This window comes from Cyprinodon tularosa, unplaced genomic scaffold (assembly GCF_016077235.1).
Source record: "Cyprinodon tularosa strain WSP-4 unplaced genomic scaffold, ASM1607723v1 ctg36, whole genome shotgun sequence".
In the NCBI taxonomy this organism is placed as follows: Eukaryota; Metazoa; Chordata; class Actinopteri; order Cyprinodontiformes; family Cyprinodontidae; genus Cyprinodon; species Cyprinodon tularosa.
The window spans coordinates 1,390,361-1,413,657 of record NW_024039074.1 but is presented as its reverse complement, the minus strand read 5'-3'; the positions used below and the strand labels follow the sequence as shown (position 1 = coordinate 1,413,657).

Below are 23,297 nucleotides of genomic sequence, written 5' to 3'. Positions count from 1 at the left end.
CATAATTTCTCAACATTTGCCAGTGTATGCTCATGTGAGAGGCCATATGTTATCTGATGGTTGATACGTTAAGCGTAAGTTACTCATAAGTCATGGTGTTTGGCTTATCCAAAGACTATTAGTAGCTTGTGCATGACTTATGTAGAATTTACCTCCAATGTATTTGGAGTGTTCCAGACGACCTCTGAACGCGTTTCTAACTTACAACCGTTTAATGGCGTATTGGCAGTGTTTTGGTATAAAAGGAGATCACAGGAAGAAACCGTCAGTTCTCCAGGCTTCATCCCCATCGTATTGTGAGCAAGAAAGTGAGTGTGATAGATCCTTCCTGCATTTACGCCCACAGCCACGACCGACATACCTCCTCGCAGACATGACGCTAAATCTGCTGCGACTGCAAGCCTTCTTTTTCTTTTTATTTATTCTTTTTTATTGGCAGGCGGTAAATAGCAACCAAGTTAATAATGCGATCAAAGACATCTTTTTATGTAAGCCGGGCGGCCTCCGGGCACATTGCTGCCCCCCTCAGGACTCTGGCTTGTGACATTTCATGGGGATTAAGCTGCCGTGCCTTATGCATAAGTTAGGCTGTCATTGGACATAAGTTCCGGACTAGTTATGAATACGCAATGTATATGCCCAAAATTGAAAGAATACATAGAAAGTTCAGTGTATGCCAACGTTTTAGGAGATTCTGGGACATTAGGCATTTGGTGACTAAATCAGCAAGGTGAGACAGGGCCCTAAGCCCTGGGAAATTAAGCCTTATTTGGAATTATCGGGGTGAACATTATACAGATTTAAAATTCTCATGAAGGCCCCTCATTTACACACAGGAGGACTACATCAGGTTCACGAGGATTATTCACACAGTTGTCAGAAGTTAAGAACGTTGAATCTGATGAACGTAAAATTAAGTACCGGTATACCAAAAAATGTTGTTGTGTAAAGCCTGTTGATCCTGTGCTATTTTTATTTTCTGGGACTCAGTAAATGGCGATTTGATTCAGTATCAATTTCCTGACCCAACGATTGTTTTCGACACTCAACAATAAACCACCATGCGATTCAATTTGATTAATTGGTTAATTTTTTTTATTTTTTTTTAACCCTACAGGCTAGACAATGTTTTGAATTTGAAATAAATCAATGAATGCTGTAATATCGTTATGCATTTTATTTTAGAAACAACCTCAAATAACAGAAGTAGCAAAGTTGTACTCCGCTTAGGCCTATAAAAACCTCATTCTCTGAGAAATAATAATGCCTCTGTGTTTACATGAGTGTGAGTGCAAGCAGAAAGAGGGTATTGGCTAAAGGAAGCGAGGTAGGAGAGCAAAATAGGTTTAGCGCCAGCTCAGCACTGGAGTCAGAACTATGTCCAGGAGCAAATGGATAAAAATAAACATGAATCGATACTCTTGCGGACGTTTCGATGCATTGGATCGTCGGCTGTTGCATCGATGCATCGACACAAAACGATTATTGTTTACACCTCTTGTATAACCATGATATGTAGTTTTCACACAGTGGGTTGTAGTATTTCTGAGAAGCGATGTTGTGGGTTCACAGATAAAGGATGGAGTTACCATAGCAACCATTGGATCTGTGGTTCCAAATTTTTTATATTTTTTTGGTGCTTCTGTCTTACTTGCTGGATTTGCTGTTTTCTTAAATTTGCAGCCTTTAAGTATTATCAGTTCCTGGACTAGTTTTCTACAGCTACAAGTTTTTGGACGCTTTTTAACACGAGGCATGAGATTTTCCTTACATTTATAGCATGAAATAAAATATTACCGTCTTCTCTCTCATCTGATGTAAGCCTCTCATTGGCTGCCTCAGACATTCCCAGCTGGGATGGGAGGTTTTAAGGCTGAATAATGTTGGCATGTAGTTCTTATTGAATTCGGAAGAAATTCTTTTAGTTTTACTAAACGATTTAAGCTGCTCTTGTGTAACTTTTTTACTGCAAACAGCAGAAGGAAGGCTACTCAGAGGAAGCAGACTTAAATATCTTTCTGTGTTTCTGGTCTCCACCTCCTGATGCTTAACCTCAGAGTTCAGCCACAGTTCTTTTCATGGCTCTTAACTCCAGATGGAACAGCACATTTCTGCCTCTCAGATATTAAACACCCGCTCAGCCTTCTGCTGGAATTTGCATAAATTAGCTCTCCTCCTCAACTTCCTGTTTAAAACGACGTGTAGGCATCACCAATACTTTGCCCTTTTTTTTTCTTGCATCTCACTCTGATTATGGTTTCTCTCATAGATGAATAAAAAAATGTAAATATGTTTTATGTAAATGTCAGAAGTGGGTGTTGAGGGGGAAAAACCTAAGTTTTTTTTGTTTTAAGGAAGTGTGCCTGTTGCCAGTCGTATTAATCTCCTTCTCTTCAGCAACGCAGCGTGGCAGCTCATGTTCAATCCTCCTGCTGTTTCCTCCAGCTTCCTCTGAAATTACCGTCAGTAATCTGTTTGGCACCAAATCGGATCCCAGAGGGGAGAATAAAAACAAGACGCAGGTTCAGAGATAGTACATATTTTAATTAGCTGTTTGGCATTGATAAGATTTAGACCTTACCATTTTTTTCCTTAAGCTAGCAGTTAAATAAAAAAACATCTGTATTTAATATTTAACTTAAATAGAGGGAAAGAAGGAGTTATTAAAATATTTCATGCACAACACAGTATGACCTTAAATTTGGGGGTTTGTTGCTGTGCTGTAAACACAGAAACGAAACCGCCGCGTTCTAAAAGTTGCCCATTGAGCAACTAAATGTTTGGAAGGCTTTAGCTTTACACCTTTAGCAGTTTTTAGTGTCAGAGTTCAGGTCCAGGAGGGCCACCAAGACATCCGTCTCAGCTTACTGTGGGTGTTAACATGGAGGAACACTGTTTACTCCAGGCTTCTTTTCTCCAAGGGTTAGTCTAATCTCCTTTCCAATAAGGCTGATTTTTCATTTGGTTCATGAGCCACTGTAGATGCTCCTGCATATCGTATCCTGATCCTTTTGATTCCCTTCTCAATCGTATTGTCACTCAGGAACAAAACATCAGAAATATCTGAACTCTAGAATCGGCTTTCTTCCAGTGGAGAACCATGCCGTTGAACTTGCAGGATCCTACTCCTGTTCTGGATGGTTCTTTCTTGGTGAGATCCCATCTGTGAACACTCTAGCGAAGTCTGAGCTGCTCTGGGAATAAGTCTTTGTGCTGAGGATACTGCCGTCCCACCGAGCAGAACCACAGCACACTTGGGACTTCCCTGCTAAACGTCTGGTCTACCATTGTTTCTTCATTTATGCTGCAAGAAAAAGATGCTTGGTGAGCTTCTCTAGTTCTGCTGTATATGGGGGGTTTTGTGGTTGTTGGTTCAATTCCCCTCATGCCAAACGTGTAAGAGGGTTAAATGTCTGTTTCCTGAAGTTATTTGTCCTCGTTTCCTGTCTTTGTCCTGGCTTGGGAGGTATTTCCTCTGTTTCTTCCTCTGCCTCCAGGAAGTGGTTTTATAAAGGTCCAAAACATTTCAGAGGAACTCTATTAACTCGTCTCCTGAAAATGGAGGCATACTGACTGTTGCGTGGAACAAAAGTGCGTTTGGTCCGATACAGACTCATATTTTAGTTTCTTTATAGTCTGCTTTGAAGGAGTCTCTGATCGCCAACAGACGTGAGGCCAGAAGGTGTCCGCTGACTTTACTGTGCCAAGCCGGAGACCGTCCCCTGAAACCAAAAGATACACAGGGGGAAAAAAAGTTAAACCCCTTTTCAATTGCCACTCAAAAGCTTTGGGCTCTTGAAAGCCCGGGTACCATTTCCATTCTTGTTTACCCAGGTACTTTCACTTTCTCTGGTCTTTCTTGCTTTCCTGAGAACTTTGAAAGGGTTGGGGTTGTGTTCAATTGCGGCACTTTGTTCCGCCATAGGGGACAGTAACCCATGGTGAGTATACCAATGGTATTTTTTATTTTGTCATGAAATTAGATTTAATGATGTTTTAAGTTAGAAAATACACCACAGAACTTTGTCTGTGTACTCAGTTTGGCAAGATTATAATCTCACTTTTATATAGGCTTTAAGAATGGCTAAATCCTGCTGATTGCTGAGGTTAGCAGCAGGAATCCTGAGAGTATGTTGTCAAACTCGGCTGGAGGCTTGGAGATTCCCCAGTGCCTAATATTCGTCTGATTAATGGAAAGCGAATATAAATACTACATATGCCTAAATATGAAATGTAATACATTTCCCAGATAAGTTTTGACATTTTTGGTTCATGTATGCATCAAATATAAACTCCTTCACAGTTTGACGAAGAAAAATTAAATTAAGTAATGATTTGACAAAGCTCTCTAACTTTTACCCACCTTAGACAGGCTTTTCATAAAAACCTAATTTAGTGGATTGTAATCCCTTTATAATCATATGTACGTATACAGATTTTCTTACAGTTTTTTTATGGTTCTATGCTGACAGCGCTGCAAGAGGAGAGATTACGAGTTGGCTGCTGTCTGTTGGCTCCTCACATTCCGACTCCACTGTGTGCAGCTTTTACTTCACATACATCTTTGCCTATGATTATAAAATCAAGGTATTATTTCTTACTTATTATTTATAAATAATACAGTTTTGACTAAAATGTATTTTTGTTTGTGCTGTAGATATCTGCATATTATTTGGTAATAAAATAAAATGGTGTTAGTATGTTTTTAGTGGGTATTTTATATCAATCATGCTGCTATAAAGACACTCCAATTTGCAGGTTGATTGAAAAGATGTCAAAGAACTACACTGTTTAGGCTGAGGGATTTACTTATAGCTGGTGGTAAAGGAAGAACCAGTTGTACTTTCTAATCATCACCACCCACTGGACTGAAAATGTAGTACAGAGCCAGTTAGACTTTGAGAGTAATGGGAAAACATGCTGACAAATAACCCAGGATTAGCATTATCTGGGAAATAAAAATCCTGGGGCTTTTAGTGGTTCATTTGGTTGAGTTTTAAAGAACCCCTAATTTTTTTTGTTTTTTTTTACTGCTTGGGGAATTATACAGAAAGTCTTAAAGTTGTGGCGCTTGCCAGTTATCAGGGCTTTTAGGTAGACATGAACCGTTACCATGAGCATGTACTCGAATCTATAAATGTGCATTGATACCAAAGAACCAAATACTAGCATAATTTCCCCCCTTATAGAAATTATTGTTTTGTTCAGAAATACTTCATCCCAAAAAAGTGTCAGTAACCAAGTTTCCTCATCTGCTGTTCTTGCTCTGTTCCGTTCACATCTGACCAACGGAGCAGCTAAGTTATGTCAATGAGAACGGATCCACATCTCCAAATGTCACAATCGACCAAGCCGCTCTCCATCATTCATCATCTATTTGTGAAACAATTACAATTTTCTGTTCTCCTCCAGTACATCTGGCTTTGGTCAGAATACAAGATGAACAAGAGTTGAATCCAGGCTGTAAATGAGGAGCTTTACTCAGAGGTTACCCCACAGAATATCTAACATTAAATGTCTGCTGAAACTCTGAATCATCTTAGGCCTAAAGCTCCTCAAACGATGCTCCTTTAGCTGTTAATCCACAAACAGGACATGGATGGATATAACTGTTGTTACCTGGTATCTGTTCGACAGAGGTGTGTCAGTTTTGTTTTGGTGGCCCCCGTGGGTTCCAGCGAGTAGAGGCAGCAGTGGACGTTCACCCTGACTCCCTCCACCTGGACCCCAGGAAGCTCTGTCGATATGGAGGACAGGTACAGAGGCCCACAGGACGGATCTGCCTGCCAGGTTCTGTTCAGGAGAAGAATTGGATTCAGAATACTTTAACTTAAGAAAATCATGCATCACTTTCTTAAATGATAAATCTGATAAATTGGGTTAATAACCAAACACAAGATTAGACAAACTCAAATGTTTGATATTAAATAAAAATCTAATTAATAACCTGAACTAAGCCTTTATGTTTCTCTATTATTTTCCTTACTTTTTTTTTTTTACCCTCTTTCGTTTAAACCAGTTTACTTCCATGTTTACCAAACAAAAGTAAATTCTCGTTTTTTTTTTTATTCTAATACATAAAAAAAAGTCTTTAGATGTAAGTCTGCACTCGTCAGTTTTACATTTTGTCACTAGTTGTTCTTGTCAGCTGATCTAAAGACTGTTTTTTTCAGACTCCTCTGTCTTGTTTTCCTTTTCTATGAGATTTGCAAAACAGAGCTGTTGTGATTTTCCTTTTTTTTTTCCTTTGGGGGTGATTAAATGTAAGCTGTAATAAAGAATGGAAACATGAAACAGTGCTCTGTGATGCTGTCCAAACTTGAACATCATTCTTTCTCATTTGACTTTAGGCTGCGTTTAAACTTGCATCAACCCTCTGAAAGAAAAGTGCTGCTTTTATTTTACTCAAACTGACACTTTGAGGGTAGAGTGACTCCTCCGTCCTACCCGCTCTGTGGAGCTCTGTTTGCCTCATTACCTGAGCAGCAGGTTCTCCTGTGGGGGATGCGAGCCCAAATCGTGGCCCTGGCCCTGGAGGGTGTAGCGGTACACCTCCATGTCCTTGGAAAGACTCCGGATGACGGCGGCCTGACGCAGGTTTTCCTCCCACAGCTGCTGCTCCCTCAGCAGCCGGTGAAGCAGGTCCGTCTGTGGAGCGTCCACTTCTACAGAGCCTCGCCACATCCACAGTGGGCAGCCGTCGTTCATCTGAGGAGAACAGAGAGAAGACATGACGATTTCTGATCAGCCAAACCAAAGTGTCAGTTGATAAAACAGGGAGAAATTTCCTGCACGATAACCTGAATGGAAGCAATGACACAAGCCGAGGCCTCGTTTGATAAGTAAAATTTTTTTAACTACCTTTGATGGCACAACGAGAAACTGCTGAACCTGCTGAGTCATGCAACGACTGTAGTCAGAAAATTCTAAATCGTGAGTTGCTATGGTGACATATACTGTTTCCTTGAAGCAAAGCTTTAAAGTCGTAGGAAAGCGGCTGTTCCAACCGTTGCATTTCCGAATTCTCCCGAGTGGTGCCCAACTTTACACGATTGAATAAAGTGAATGTGATTGATCGATTATCAAGAGGACAGGATCGTTGTGACGGAAGGTTCACAACAAGTTTGATTGTGACCGGTGTCTCTCAAGTGTCTTGCTAACCAGTTAGCAACTTAGTGCTAGTAGGTTCCCAATAGGAAATTACATTGGGACAAAGTAGCATTAAATTGTTGACTTAGCAATGACACTGTCAGGGAACTATGGACAGTGGAAACATGCAAGAGGAGGAGAGTTTTGTGTCGGAGGTCATGGATGAGTCTCCTCCGTCATACATTTTTTATTTAGAGGAGGAAAGAGGGGACGAAGACGTCGTGGAAGAGGACGCCAGGGTGGCAGAAGCTTGGTTTGGTGTAGAAGGCTTACAGCCGTACATATTTGAGCCCTCGCCTCGCGACGCTGGCAGTTCTGTTAGCTCTACGCCTGCCGAAGACACAGACGTCCATCCCTGTGAACACTGGGACGGAACTAAATGGTAAAGTAAATGATTCTTATTCTTATTTCATGCGTTGCGTATATTAGTTGCGACATATGAATCAAGATGCTATGACCGAAAAAATTTGATTGCCAGATGACCAATGATATATGATTGGCCGAATTTAGGTGTACAGGCTGACGTATAACTAACTGGCCTGCATAAGATAATGAACAAAAAAACCCCAGATTTTAAGACATTTTACCATGATCTGAAAGCTTGTTTAAAACCCCTGATGAAGAATATCTCCATTATTTAACTATCCTAGATTAAATGTTTTAAAAGATGTTGAAAAATAAATAAACTTCAATCTTTATAACCTGAATTAGAGACACCATCTCACTCCATCTGCTCACCTTTTTGAAGGCCAGCTCCACGTTCTCCAGAGCTGGGTGCTTCTCCCATCCTCCGCTCTTTTCTCCAGAGTCGCTCAGCAGCTGCTGGGTAATCTGCTGCAACCTGCTTCTGCTTTCCTGCAGATCTTCTACACCTCCTGCAGGGGGATCCTCTAATAAACTCTGCCCAGGCCAAAACTCTGGAAGCTATAGAGAAAATCCAGTTTATTTAGGAACATCTCTACTCTAAATATCTGTTTTATTTTATATATTTTTTTATTAAGGCAGTTTTGGAATACCTTGAAAAGTCTCTGGGCCTCTGCGATCATAATCGACAGCCCCTGAGTAGCAGCAAGGTTCTCACTGAGGTCCCGCTGGTCTGGACGACCCAGACTGTACTTCCTGTGACCCGATCTACAGCGACAACACAGACCTTCAGTTTTACAGCCACCAGACTTTAAAGATTCTCCACACTGATTTTTGTCATCTATGACTTTCCTTAATTCTTATCATTAATGATCAACATGCCATGTTTCTAAATCACCCACTGGGCAGATTTATTGCAAGCATGGTATTTTTTCCTATGTGTTTTACTTTGAGAAACATGATCTACAGCAAACAAAAATGGGATTGAAACAGGTGTTGTTTGAAAGAGAAATGTGCTGAAACTAAAACAAATAGTAGAAAAAAGAAGGAAGAAACACAGAAGAGCTGGTCAGTTTTTGAAATCCGTGCTTCTAAAGGTAAACTCCAAGATGACGTGAAGCCCAGAGATCAAATAGAGGAAGAGGTGGAGCTGGAAAATCAGAGGAAAGGTCCAAAGTTGGGAAAAGGAGGTGAATAAAAGGAAGTCAGATACTAGGAGAAGGATGGAGGCGGGTGGGACGAGAAATCCTGTCTGTTACACTTTTTCTTCTGAAACAACTCTATGTATTACTTAGTCCCCAAAGAAAAAAAAAATGAATGTAAATATCAAAGAATCACTAATTTCCTTGACATTGAGATATTAACAGCTCCATATGACAATGTCTTTATGAATAAAAAGTGTTGGGTCTTTTCTGGTTCTATGCTGCACAGATTATTGCCCTACCCTCCCCCACCCGTTGCTGCAAGCTTCCAGTCAGCTGTCTATGCTATTTAAACTTTAACTCAAACCTTCAGACTCACAGACAAGTATTGTTGTAAATATATCTAATAAAAATCACATTCCCCTTCTTTATAGAGATAAAACATAATTTCAACCCAATCAAACATTTAGAGCATTTAAATGAATATATATATATAGAAATAATAAATTAGATGACTGAAAAGTTTTTTTTACTGAAGAAGTCAGTCGGTTTGTTTAATTATGATTTTCAGCTCATTAAAGCAACATTTATAGTCAGATTAAAACATCAGAACCATCAAAAAATCCATTAATACAGAAACATTGACTTAAAGAAATGTTTGATATCTGTTTAACATTAGTTATTTTCAAAGGCACTTCTAGCCTTTAATTTTTCCCTGTCGTTAGTGCTCTGGTTTTAGCTCAAAGCCGACTGGCAAATATTTTCTTTCATATCTGGGGTGAAGTTGAGGCCAGATGGAAACTCGTGGAGGTTATATAATTTTTCTGTGTGTAAATTGAGCCAACAGCTTTCTACTGGAAGCACTGAGGTCAGTGTAAGAGCTGGATCTTGTCCAGGTTTGATACTATCCGTGAGAACAGAGCAATTTGGAAGCAGGACCTGTTCTTATACAACAGAAAAGGGGGTTGGGGGGGTGGGGTGGAAGACTCTGGATCTGGTCTCTGTCTGAACTTAAGAACAGCTTTATAAGACTGAAGGTAAAGGAACTGAAGAGTTAACTGGTTCATTACTATTCATTTTGTTTTTAATATCAACAGTGACAAAGTTAGAATTATAAAAATAAGCTAGAGTTAAAAGATGGATGATGGATAAAAATGAACTTCAGGTGAAACATTTTGTTGATTTGAAACAGCAGAAGAAGAACAAATGAGAGAAAAACCTCGGAGTTCTTCTGATCTAAATCCTCTTTCATTTTAGGCCAAAACTGAAGCAAACAAACTGAGAAGCAGCAGCAGCAGAGATCTTATATAACGGCTGCAAGGCCTTATGTAACAGGACAATGTGGGTCAGACACAGACCCTCCATCCTCTGCTGAGTTCACTAGCCAATGTTAAACCCAGAACCAGCTCCTGTTTAAACCTGAGCTCTCTGCCCACCTGGCTGCATGCGTGTCCCTCTTTATGGTGTTGAGGTGGAACAGCGATGGAGCCAGACACACGGCGATGTTGGTTGGGGTCATCTGATTCTCGTCCACACAGGCTACCACGTCTTGCAGGAAAAACAGCAGCGTCCGAAGAGCCTCCCTGTTCTCATCAGGAAGAAGCAATATGGCTGCCTGAGCCGCGACCAGCTGCTGATCCTTCGGAAAGTCTGGAAGTGAAACACAGCAACAATTGTGGAAATTCATTTTGCTTATAAGATGTATTTTAAATGAGCGGCCAGTTCTCCAAAAATCCCCTAAATCTATTTTGATTTTTCAAAAAAAAATGTTTATTATGCTTGGAGTTGCTGCTAAAAACCAGATAGTTTTCATAAAACTATGCAATAGTAGTGCAGAAGTACATCGGTATTAGAGGGAGATGTTGAACATTTCTATAAACCTCCTATGTTAAGTAACTTTTCAACTTTTTTTATAATTTTTCTATAATATAAAATATTTTTATAATTTTTGTGATTATATGTTGACTTGCGAGAAGTTGAATGACACCTCTTTCATGACCTAAGGGTCTCTGTATGGTTTGAGGACTTTGAGGAGGGTGACAGTAACCCTGCCATATGTCACTTTCTCCATTCATGATAAAGACAGAAGTCAATGCGACTTGTGTGGTGGGTGTGTTGGATTTCAGCAGCTGTGTCCTCCAAGCACCTGCTCTACCTGGACTGGTTCCTTTAAATCGTGAAAACAAGGAGGCCGGAAGAGTTTGGCTATGCATTCAAACAGGTCCAGCCTTCTCCGACTGTCACCGCCACTCACTCAACGTACGCACTGTCGCTAAGCAACTGTGACAGTTTAAACACAACACAGGTGAAGAATGGATGCAGAACTTCTCACTACTATTCTGTGTGCTAGTAACATTTTTGTGGAGCTTCAGCAGCAGTGCTGTCATTACAGATATCAGATTAGTAGTGCCTACATTGCAGAGATACTGGAATCTGTATTTAAATGTCAGCTAAACCCATTTGCACAGGGACAGATAAAAACCTTTCAATAAGCCAAACATAATCCACAGAATACCTGACTCAATGACAATTTAAAGGAGCTATTTTCATTAATTTCAGACGGAATTATTCACATTCTTAAATTATATTAAACTGCACTAACAATATTCACCACTCTTCAACGCCATTGCCCCCTTTCCCTTGAGCATGGAGCATCTGGTTGACTTGTGTGGCACTATTAAACAGTGAATGAGTTAATGAATCACAGTATACCCACGGCTATGTAGGACACATCAGACTTGTCCATCAAAACGCTCAAGAAAAGGCTGCATTTGTTGGCCAAACACAAAGGAATTTTCGGCTGAATCACAAACTGGCCCCTACACACTTCCCCTTAGCACTACCCCTCTGTTTGCACGTTTTAGCCGCAATAAGTGCCGTTCTACAAGACTTACTCGTTAGGGTGAGTGAACCTTTCAACCCTTAAACAGTGAGTCTGCATCAGTGCAGGTTCTCTTAAATTTGGCTGCGGGTGTAATGGCGAACTAGTAGCAGAGGAAATATGTGCATTCAAAGGTAAGTTCAATTGGTTTGCTACAACTTCATCACACTGACAGAAAATCACAAGTTAGGCATATGAAAAAAAACATATTAATTCCATTAATTAGGTTTTCTTTAAAATAGTTTAATGTGACCTTATACATTTGTTTCAAGAAAGGGGCAAATGTTTGATTTTATGTCCCCTTGCGCCACAGAACTACAACCACGCACATGTGGCATCACTGTGTTGCCATAGCAACTGCTTTCCTTTTCCATTGGGGGGAAGGAGCCGTTCCATTCTCGTTTATACCCCCCACCTTCATTCAAGGCGCCTTCCGCAGCTGCGAGTGTGACTTCATTAGGAATGACATGTGATAGTTAATGGTTAGTACTTAGCGGGCGGTTTTGAATTCTGCCTTCCAATCCGAACAGGCCGCGGTAACAAAAGCGACGTAATCGGTCGACGAAACTGGCCTTTGGCAGGAGGCAGCCACCAGATCCAAACACACCAGTTGTCTACCTTCAGGCAAAACAACACAGCCTTTATCCACTAGGGGAAGCTACAATCACCCAAAACTGAAAATACTATGTATTGATAGTTATTTTAGGATTTGTTCACTAGTACGGTATAAAGAATGTGAGGCAGGGTGAAGATTTGTTTCTTGTAAGTATTTGGGCTTTCTACGCAGTTTCCACATGGAGGTAGGCAAGAAAAAAGAAAATATAGCAGTTTCTAACAAGACATCGAGTCATTAGACCGAGGCTAAAACCCCACGGTCCTGTGTAGACGGACATCATATCTTGGTGATGATTTTATCTGTGACACTTAAGTTTACAGCTTAAAATCTATTGCTTCTAGATTGTTTTGATAACTCTATAACTTAATAACCAGGTTCTCAAGTAGAGATCTTATCCAAAATACTCAAAGAATGAGTTAACATGATTCTGCTCACATTGGAAAATGTGGAGGAAAGTCCCACATAGTTTACTGGTGAAGATGGGTTCAGGCAGGTCTCTGAAGTATTGCTTCACCATGTCAGCCACGTCGAAGGCTGACTGACCCTCGTATGAAAATCCCTCCGGGTCAGACTCCACCGTCTCACGCAGGTACTGGATCCGAGACTTCAAGCCCGGTTTCCGGAAAAGACCCAACTGAGAGAGAAAGGAAGGACACATGGGAAATGCAAGTTTTTCTGTTTGTTCTATTCGTCTGCTTGAACAGCAGTTTAGAGTTGTTTACCTGGTCCAAACATTCGGTCCTTAGGTAAACCAGTGCTCTGAGGATGCAGGGAGGAAGAGGTTCTCCTGTCTGCTGGACACTGACAAGCAGAGGAACCCCGAACACCTGTTGTCCTTTCACCTCTGTTGTCGTCTTTGCCTTTGTCAGAGTTTTAGGAACAGTCCTGGAAAATCCAAACATCCCTTTAGACCCTAAAATCCTGAGGGGGGTGAAGAAGGAAGCAATCCAACAATGTGTACATGTGCCTCGGGAAAAATACAGAAACTAATGGAGACTGAGAAATTCTGGAAACGTTCTGGGAATTTGTAATCTCTTTAAGTGTTAAAAAAAGCTTGACTTGGATGACTTTTTGATCCGTTTCCTTTTGAAGCAAAATCCCAAATAAACATTTTTTGATTACATAAATCCCCACTGATCCTTGAAATGTGTGTGCCGCTCTAATCAGCACTGGAGGAAAAACATGGACTTTTATCAAAGAGACTAGAATTTCTGAATGACTTCATGTTTTTGTTCTGATCCGGTCCACGTTTCTACTCATAATGGCCAAAGCTTCTGACATTATTAATAAAAAACACACTGTTATGATTAGTTGAAAGAGCTGTAAAGTCCCTGGACTAGCAGAGGTAAAAGCATTTCTCTTGCTGGTGTCAGCTCTTTCTCTGAATGCGCTGCACCGGCTCTCATCAAATCCCTCTGGTTTTTCTAAAATATCCAAGAGTGGCTCTCGGCAACAAATGGGCTTTTCTGAGAAAAGTGCTTCTGAGTGTCACGCTTTGTCCCAATCAGCAGTTAATTGCTAAATTTTTAATAATTAACTTCTCTCTTTGAGATCATTGATTGCACTGCTGAAACGATAACACTTGAATAAATTGTTCAAGCTCTGGGTTTTCCTCCCTCCTCCTCTGCAGGGACATTAAACCAAAGACTGCTGAAGGGACAGTTTTTACCATTAATGTTTACATTTTTCATTATAATTACCATTGGTTTTAACTGTTGCTTAATTTATGTCCAAGATTTTGAAGTGAGTCAATAACAAAAATGCAATTAACTTAATTGTCTTTAAGTAAACAAAAGGGAGGATCTTTGTTGGCTAAGTATCTTTCATGTCTTTCAGTCTCTTGTTTTCCTTCACATTAAAATTCATGAAACAGATTCAATAAACTTAAATGATGGTGAATCCATATTGCTATGTGGGATTGTATAAATGACAACTTTTATATTTTTTTTGGCAAATTACTAAAGTATCTTGGGGAGGAAATTATTTATGTTTTAAGTAAAAATGGAATGTCAGCAGTGCTGACAAGTTCCGTCACTTAGTAAATTGTTGTTGCGTTTGAAAGGAGCATTTGAAAGGAATCGATATTTCCTTTCAACATTTTGAGTTTTGAGTACCTGTCCAACCTGATTAGTTTAGTAGTCTTCTTAATAGAAAATAGAATAAATGTAAAGTTCTACTGAAGCTTCTCACTCTCTGAAAGTGGCAAAAAAAGAAAGAAAATCTAGCTTTTCCAACATTTCAAGCCTGTGCTCAGGAAAGATACACAACAGATGTTAATCTAATATTTATCAAAAATAGGAAGGAAAGGGGTGTATTAGAAATATTCAGATTATTTGTCAAAACTTTTTAGATTTACCAACGATGTTCAATAAATGACCAAGAAATGATCTTATCTTGGCTTATTCCCGTTAAAACAAACAAACAGAAAAATTAATTACTGTTTTTCAAATTATGTTTACAGAGTAAATGCAATAATTTAGATTTTGGGGCAAAACATTGTTTTTTTCTAGAGAGTCCATTTTAAGATCTTATTCTGTGAGGCAGGTGTTTGACTGCATTGTTTTAAGCTATATTTCCACAACAAATGGTGATTTTTTTTTTAATTTTCTTTGAAGACATGATTTCTTAACAAGTCTTAAGGTCCATAAAATAAAAAAATAAAGCTTTCTAAATGCTAAAACAGAAATGAATCACACAGAGCGTTTGGCTTTTTCTTCCGTCTCCTTGCAAAAACATGTCTGATCCCCAAAACTGAAACACGAATATCGACGTTGAGTGATTTCATGAGGGGTTTCTGTTTAAATGCTTATTTTCCACATTGAGTCTTATCTTATTGAGCGTAACCCCCTGTGCAAAAAAAATCTAATTGGTTTTCCTCTGATTCACAAAGCAAAGCAGGTCTTGTGTTTACAAAAATGGTTTGCAAAGAAAACATGTCAATTTTTTGTGGATAAATATTAATAGAAATGAATTTGTCTTTTTTTGTATGAGGACTTTTAGTAAAAGCTGAGTTTAGGAGGTGAAACACAAATCTCATTAAATTTACAAACTGTCATTTTAGTGTTGAATAAACCAGGAGAAGGAGGGATGTCAGCTCTTTTTGTTCTATTATAATAAACAGGAGTTTATCTCCCTAATGTTACGTCCTTTGTCCCTTTGCCGCACTTTCCCCCCATTATTTCTTATAATCTTATACCTTAAAGCTGAAGGTGACCCCAAATGAAGTTAAGAAAAATTATATCCATTAATGTAGAGAAGACTTTGGATTGACAAATAGTGCAATGGAGATCTCTAGATTCAAACGACAGAAAGGTCGACGCTGCACATTTGTCACTAAAACGATTGGAAAGTATTATGAAAATTGAATCTTTGATGATCCAAAAAAAATGTGATCTCGAAGGGAAGTCAGCAGTAGGTTAGAGTCTGATTTTCTGCTGGAAAAGAAGCATAAATGAGGAGATTGGATTCAAAAACTCTGGAAACTGTGCAAGAGTTAAAAAGCACCCCGGCTCATCGGCCTCTGCAAGACTCACACATAGGCTGTCAGGCTTCAACCACCCTGCTTTTCATTCATTTTGAACCACAAGCCAGAGCAGAAAGAGTCTTTTGCATGGATTGGTGAGCGGCAACCACTGTGGCAAGTTGAGTTAAGTTTTTTTGACTTTTCTGGTATCAGTGCAAGTGCAGTCAAAACAAACTGAGACTTGTTTGACTGACAGACAGCAGCTAGCACTCCAAACATCATTTAATGTCATCGTTTCTCTACCCACATCTCATTCTGACAACATACCGGAAACCACAGGGCAGGGATTACTACAGTACTCCTATAAAACACAAAAACAGAGCTAGAAAAGCAGTAAAAACCAATAACATGCAAATATGATGTAGATGTAGCGTTATATAATTGTTGCTCTAGTTATTTAAACTCCGAACCACTGCGTGCTATCACCTCCATGCAAATTGGGAGGAAAGCTTCTAAATGGGACATTAAGGGCGGGGCTTACACTTAACCTAAACAGTTCTCCTCCCTCATCAAAACTGTGCAGAATAAGGTACTACACCCTTAAATAAAAAATTATTAAAGAAGGTCCTGTTTTCTCCAGCTACTCTGCCTTCCTTACACAGTTCAAAACATAATGGTTTGGTTAGTATTTCTCTTTTAATAGCCCGTTGATATTAGCATGAGTGTGTGGTCATGTTTCTCTATATGGTCAGACTGACCTGTCCAGGGTTTCCTATCACCTCTCACTAACTGAATGCTGGGATATGTAGTGCTGCAATGATGAAAGTATTTAGGAGACTGCGCCAGCAGTATGAGCAAACATTGTCAGAAGAATCTAGAAAAGCAGGAAGTGCTCCAGGTCTAACTTCAAAGTAAAAGTATCAAACGATCCTAAACTGGACCCCATAATATTCGTTTCCATTACATTACTCACATGCTGACAGGAACTGAGTCACTTCATTTTGATGAGAAATATTTTGGCATTTCAACAAAAAATAATAAAACCCACAGCACCCTCTGTAAGCCGCTGCTAGATTCAGGTCCAGGTCCAAACTGTTCATGTCCAACTTTGTCTGAGTTCTATTCTTAAAATGCAGCTCAGTGATCCACTGCTGCTGCAGACTGACTGCTCCAATATTCTGCGTTCCGAGGTGAGATTCTGCATATCTGGGTTGTAACCAGTTTATTTTTGCTACTTTTTGCAACATCAAGAGGATATTTTCTGCCACAGGATTACTAATATTTTCTCTTCGTCACAAACTCCAAAGATTTTTACTGTTCATTAAAAAGCCAGGAACTCAGCAGTTTCTGAAACAGATAGTGTCTGACATGTTTAAAGCATCTTGAATCTCCCTTATTCTTATGGTTGGAGTTCAGTAAGTCATCCTCATCATTCAAAGAAACCTGATTGGCCGATTTGCGCTTTGTGATTGTGTGTGTGAAAAGTTAAATAGTGGGTGGAGCCTCATCAGATGGTCTGAGCTGATCAATCTCAGCTTAAGCTAAATTTTAGTAATGTGAGACAAACATCTCCAAGTTTTTTTTTTTTTTTCGTTTTACCAGTACAAATATTCCCTGCTCCTGTTTCCTGTTCTGGATATTTTCCTCTTTGAACTGGTTTGCCATTTGTTTGACTTTTACAGATATTCTCCTCTCCCCTGAGCAGCACGGAGAATTTTAATCAGCTGCCCCCTCCACCTGCTAGGTGTGAAATAAAACATTTCTCACAGCTGCCACTTGCAAAATTTCACGAATCAGAACAGCTCCAGCTCAGGCTCATGGAAAGCAGTTTCTTCTTCTTGATGTTCTGCTTTTTTTTTTTTTCAGCCCAGGCACCTGAGTTATGAATAATGAATGACTGTCTGCCTGAAATATTTACCCTCCACCCGCCCACCTGCCCTCCTTCCAGCAGTTGTTTGCTTGAAGAAGTTTCTCCACACACCTATGGGGCTCAAAATCATACCCCCCAACTCTTCTCACACCCTCTGCCTCTTTCTACATGCATGAACCCCCCCCCCCCTCCCAGCCCTTATCACTCCTTACCAGCTCCATCCCTGCTTGCTGGACGGGTAGTATTTGTCCATCAGTGCGGTGAGTTTGAGCAGAGAAAGTTTCTGCAGCTGGAGGATCTGAGAAGCCGAGCGACTCTCCAGACCCGGACTGGAGGTCAAAGAGGCCAGGGTCTGCCCGCCGTACCAGCAGAGCTGCCGACTCACCCTGTGGGACACATGACACAGAGCAGCAGTTCAGTTACGCTGCAAAAGAAGAAGAAATTAGGTGAAACAGGATTTGTGTCAAACAGAACTGGAGGACCAGTCGATGTTGAGGCAGAAAAGAAAAAAATGGGTTCACGAAAGGTTGTGGGTTCAAAGCTGCCCTGAAGAATTGTGTTTAGTACATCCATGCTCAACAAGTCAGGCAAGACTTATTGTTTTACCTTATCTGACATTTTAATTAAGTTTAAGAGAACGCATTACAGTTTCTGTAATTTTTAGTGTGTCTTTAATTAAATGTGATCTTAGTGTTGTGCAATATTGTGTTAACGTGACACTTATTCCAACATCAGCAAGGTATTTTCTGCCGCGCAACTTAATTTATGTGTGAGTGATTGAAAAAATCCATTCTGCCTATTTTCTAATTAAATGATGGTCTCCCCCAGTAAATCCTAATGAGGTGATTAGATTCTAATACATAACATTGGGAGAGTAACAAGTAGTTCATTAAAAAAGGATAAAAAGTTTGGAAAAGTAACCTTAAGGTTTTAAAAAGCCAACAGAAAATCATGAAAAATGATGCAGAAGCTGTTAAAAGTAACTTCAGAGTCCCTAAAGTAGATTTGCCAGTTTCAGAAATTAACCTGTGGATTTATTCGGTTTCAACTCACCTCCTTCTGGGTTGTTGTGATCCACTGGTCTTCGACTCCTTGGTTACCTTCTCCGAGGCATCCTCCTCCTCTGGATGCTGCACCTCCAGGTGGATGTGGCTGGGGGAGGAGGGGCAGGGAGAAGGGCCAGGGGATCCATGGGCTGGGGAATTATGTGAGGAAGAGGAGGTGCCTCTCTGACAATCATCCTCTGAAATGTTTTCAGACCAGGAGACAACAAGCTGCTGGAGGTCATTGATTCGCTCCAGAACGCTGTCAAGGGCGGAGAAAACATCTTCAGCTGCCATCAGCGGACTCACCTGTGAGCAGAGCAGGTTTGGATTACTTCTGGTGGATGTTCAGAGAGTCTTATCAGTTTTTAGAGGCTGCTCTCAGGTTCAGGCTTTGGGGAAATCAAAGGAATTTCCTGATAATGTCAGTAATATTTTATAACTACTCTCCCACCCTGTACTGCTAAATTTTGATCAAACTTCATTCCTGCTACATAATGCAGAAGAGATTGATATAAGTTGTCTGAGACGACCAGGCAGTTCATCTCAACTAAATTGATATTTTGGACTTTATGGGAAAAGCTTCAACTCCACAGGGAGTTAAGTTTAGCCGAATCAATATCAAAGATTAAATTACTGCTGTTAGTATAGAGTTTCATTTAAGAGTTTCTTAAAAATATAGAATATATTCTTACTTCACCTGGTTTGTTTCAGATCAGAATGATATGTATCTGCTGCAACAAACATTTACTTTAAGTATCTAAAAATAAGAAAGCCCACGATTTAAAATCACTCCTTAGCTTTTTAAAATTCTACTGGATGTAGATCTGTGGGTTAAAATTCAAACTTGAAAAATATTTTTCCATTTCACAAATCTATATTAAATTTCTAGATATACAATAAAAAACAGATCTAAGTATTTTTTCTGGAAGTTTTCTGTCAAATTGCCCAAGAGTACATAGAGCACTCCTCAATCTTACTTAACTTTATTGTATTTCTTCTAGTCTTCTTGTCGTAAAATTGAAGGTTTCATTTACCTGTCACATCTCTTACATGAGGAACTGCTGATTCCTAAACTTTACACATGTGCTGACCTGGAGACACAGTCTTATAGTGTAAAATTAATTTAAAAACAACCTCCATACTGTGGACAGTGGCTGTTTTGTGTGTTTCCTGCCTCCACTACCTCGAAAAGGCAGGGATAACCATAGCAACAATGACCTATCACTTTTAGTCCTTAGTTTTATATATTTCTTTTAATCCAACATAAACATAAACATAAACTGGATAATTTCAGAATAAAATAAAGTTAGAATCAAGCAAAGTGCACATTTCATTGTTAAACATTTTAACTTTCAGTCATGCTTGATTACAGGACAGTAGCATCAAAATGTCCTGTTTAATTTTATAACTTTGAAGATAAGTATATAATATTTGGTGAATTTGAACTTTTAGGACCTTGTTAATAAGTCAAGTCTCTGAGACCCACCTCTGATTCCTCGCTGATCCTCTCCACATCACTCCCGCCACCTTCCCCCTCAGACAGCTGGTTTTCATTGGGCATATTGTCATAGACACTCAGCCGATGATCCAGCGCACTGATCCTCCCTGAGGAGATTGTTGAATCTTGGTCAGTTGCCTCTAGAGATGGCGTGCCACGTCTGCTGCTGTGCCGCCCCCTGTACCCGTGGAAGCTGCCGGTCCTCCAGTTGACAGAAGAGCTGTCGATGATCGGTGAGATGATGTGTTTGTGGGCAAGGGAGGTGGGGAAGGTCCCTGGTTTGTGACCGTGAGGAACCTGGAAGACCAGGCTGCTGCTGTTATTGTTGTTGACCTGATTCCTGAAGACCTAAGTGGGTCCAATAGAGTATTTAAGTGGTGGTTTAAAACTTAAAGGAAAATCTAACAGTCGGCATAAACACTTAAATGAAGCGTAGTTAAGATCTGACCTCAGTTTCTGTCTGGTTCTGGTTGTTCTGGCTCATGTCGCTTTGCATCCCTACCCCACTGTTGGACCGTTTGCAGTTACTTCTGACTCGGGTGACAGGACTGGGCGTGCTGACAGTACTGCTGTTCTCTGATTGGCTTGTGCTACTGCTGCTGCTACTCATGTTATGAGAAGAGGAAGGTGATGAAGATGAGTGGCTGTTGGGCTGAACCTGCAGACTGAAGACAGTAAGGAAAGACAAGTCTTTCAGGGACGGTTCTAAATGGTTTAAAAATCATATCACTTTAAGATTTTCCTAAAAAGCAGTTTTCTCACTTTAACTGACGAAGCTGCCTGTACATCTTGTCTTTGTGTCGGACCAAAACCGGCCCACTGATGTCATGGCGGGTCCGGCTGTGGCCGCTGCCTGCCCCCTTCAGCCTCAGCTTCTCCATCTTCCTCAGCAGAGTGGTGCACTTCTTCCTGGGAGGTTTTTCTGGAAAACTCAATTCTGCCTCCAGGCTCATAGTTGAGGATCCTCCGGTGGGAGAAGGGGGTCCACTGAGAGACGTGTCCAAAGATGGGGTCCGGTTTGAGGAGGAGCAGCGAGAGGAGCTCCGGCTAGTCTCCGGTTCATCTGTGGCGACGGCTGTGGTGGTGGACACCAGTTCCCTGTGACCATCATGACGTTCGCTGTCTGTGCTGCTGGAGCTGTGGATGGAGCAGACATCCTGATGGTCCTCGCATGGCGATGGGCCCCGTGGCCCCGGGCTCCCCTCAGAGGAATTAATGCGTCGCCAATGTTGGGTCTGCTTGTCATAGATCCAATTTGGGCTGATGGTGCAATAGTCTTCCTCTTCCCAGTCATCTCCCTGCAGAAAGACACCCTGTTCATATTTTACATCTAGCATCCAGAAAAAACAACACTTAACTGGTTTCTCCTCTTGATGTCCAGGTTTGCTTCCAAAGCTCACCCTGCGTTTGGATCTCCAAAGCTCCAGTCTCATTTCCATGCATTTATTTAAGGTCAGCAACCGTCTGCAAGAAAAATACATACATATAGGATTACTGGATGAGCAACACAAACTCCTCAGTTTTAATTACCATGACACTTATTGTCTTTAAGAGCAGCAGTACCCAATCTTGCCTGCCTCCTTCTCACAGGCATAAAGCCTCATTGTCTGTTTTATCTCAAACCAGGTTGCAATATGTAGAAACCCATAAATGTATTTGCTGCACACATGATATTATTCAAACTCTTTACTTTCCAAACATGTACTGGGAAATCATCTGGTAATTGGAACTGCGGGATGTTAGTTTGACGGTAATGGAGCAAGGAAGAGAAGATGAAATCTGGCAGCTCTGTTGGTGCCTCTTTAATGTCCCACCTTTCTTTGGTCAATGAACGCATCCTATACAGTATATGCACCAACAGACAGCAACAGTCTTGTAGATGTTACTGAGTGAAGAAATTTGCCATTGCAGTTTTCAAAATGAAGAGAGATGTTGCATGGAAATATTTGAAGCTGTTTTAAATAGAAAATGATTTCCATTAAGACATGTCTGTGGATCATTCAGGTCGCAAGAGAGAGTAAGACTTTTGTAAGAAAACAGTGAGATTTTAAGTGCAAAAAAGTTTATTTTTGCTTCTTAGAAAAGCAAAACCAACAAATAAAAATATTTAAGAGTCAAGATGATAAAACCCCGAAGTACAAACCTGCATAGCGAATCAAGAGAATCTTTATCCAGGAAGCTGTGATCCTCTTTCACCGCCTCAGTGTCGATTGGAAACCTGCCATCTGACACACACGAAACAACAAATGGTCACCTGAAGGAAAACTAAATATTATGGTTATATCAAAACACCTTTATTATGTTTACCTTTAAATAACTGTACATATTGAGGGAAGCCGGCAGCTCTCAGCCAGTCACAGGCCTCCCTGGCTTCAATCTCTGCAAACAGAGAGCAAAACAGCTCTGGTTTAATTGGAGCCTCTTTACACTAAGAACACTTGCACCACGTTTGTTCATCTGACCCTTAAAAGAAGAGAGTGAAATAGGTTCAAGGAGGTAGGACTGAGATCCTCTTAACCCGACATCAAGCCTTGATCATGATCCAACAAGAAAGACTAAATAGAAGGAGCCAGTTTGTGTTGTTGCCTCCACAATCTATCTTAAAACAAAATGTTTGTCTCCCAGAAAAAGCCAGATATATTTTGGAATAAAACAGTTGTTATATCAAGGTTATTGATTTAGTCCAGTGATGATTAAAGACAAATATCTATGCTCTTTAATTATATTTTTTTATTATCTAAAGTGGTACAAAACAAGTCCTCTTCTGAGGTAATGTCAAGAAAACACATTTTCTCTCCCTGCCTTTAAACTCAGGCTCCCAATGAAGAGGACATTTTCTTCATTAGGATCAAAGTTTCTCTGTTTATATCTCCGTTTGCAATTGATATTTCATTAGGTTCAAATTAAAACTTGAAAACAGATATTGTTTTCCTCTTGCACAAAATCAATTTACCAAGTCTAAACAAAATGAAAATGGAAATTGTTCCTTTTTACGTCGACACAGCATATTTAAGCTGACTCATTGTTAGCCATTCTCTGCATGAGTTGCTTGAAAATTAAAGGAATAGTACACCCAAAACATGATTAGCCTTCATTTTCTACTCACCCCCATGCTGAACAAAACTCTGGAGTACTTTTTTGATATCTCAAATGCATCTGGAGATCTGGGAGGCTTCTTGCTGTCTGCTGACATTCAAATAATGGAGGTTTATGGCGCCCGAGACAGAAAGGTCCACAAAAGTCCACAAAAACGTGTCAATATTCCTCCA

The 23,297-nt window shown here is 40.2% G+C and overlaps 1 protein-coding gene across 3 annotated transcripts in view; it reads right to left on the bottom strand.

Annotated features, from left to right (window-relative positions):
- Window positions 1-2,523: 2,523 nt before the first annotated feature.
- si:dkeyp-23e4.3 (rho GTPase-activating protein 7) overlaps window positions 2,524-23,297 on the bottom strand; it is a 121,796-nt gene continuing 101,022 nt past the window's right edge. For 2 of the 3 annotated variants that reach the window (XM_038295821.1, XM_038295823.1), the window contains exons 2-17: window positions 22,336-22,407; window positions 22,172-22,253; window positions 21,429-21,492; window positions 20,791-21,326; window positions 20,477-20,693; window positions 20,017-20,376; window positions 18,538-18,836; window positions 17,697-17,870; window positions 12,874-13,072; window positions 12,587-12,785; window positions 10,091-10,304; window positions 8,166-8,280; window positions 7,888-8,073; window positions 6,479-6,708; window positions 5,620-5,793; window positions 2,524-3,722 (exon numbers count right to left, since the gene is read on the bottom strand). In XM_038295821.1, the coding sequence (XP_038151749.1) occupies window positions 3,614-3,722; window positions 5,620-5,793; window positions 6,479-6,708; window positions 7,888-8,073; window positions 8,166-8,280; window positions 10,091-10,304; window positions 12,587-12,785; window positions 12,874-13,072; window positions 17,697-17,870; window positions 18,538-18,836; window positions 20,017-20,376; window positions 20,477-20,693; window positions 20,791-21,326; window positions 21,429-21,492; window positions 22,172-22,253; window positions 22,336-22,407 (3,230 nt within the window). In that variant the 3' untranslated portion in view covers window positions 2,524-3,613. The remainder of the gene's footprint in view (window positions 3,723-5,619; window positions 5,794-6,478; window positions 6,709-7,887; window positions 8,074-8,165; window positions 8,281-10,090; window positions 10,305-12,586; window positions 12,786-12,873; window positions 13,073-17,696; window positions 17,871-18,537; window positions 18,837-20,016; window positions 20,377-20,476; window positions 20,694-20,790; window positions 21,327-21,428; window positions 21,493-22,171; window positions 22,254-22,335; window positions 22,408-23,297) is intronic. The other variant, XM_038295822.1, reaches the window with a different exon arrangement.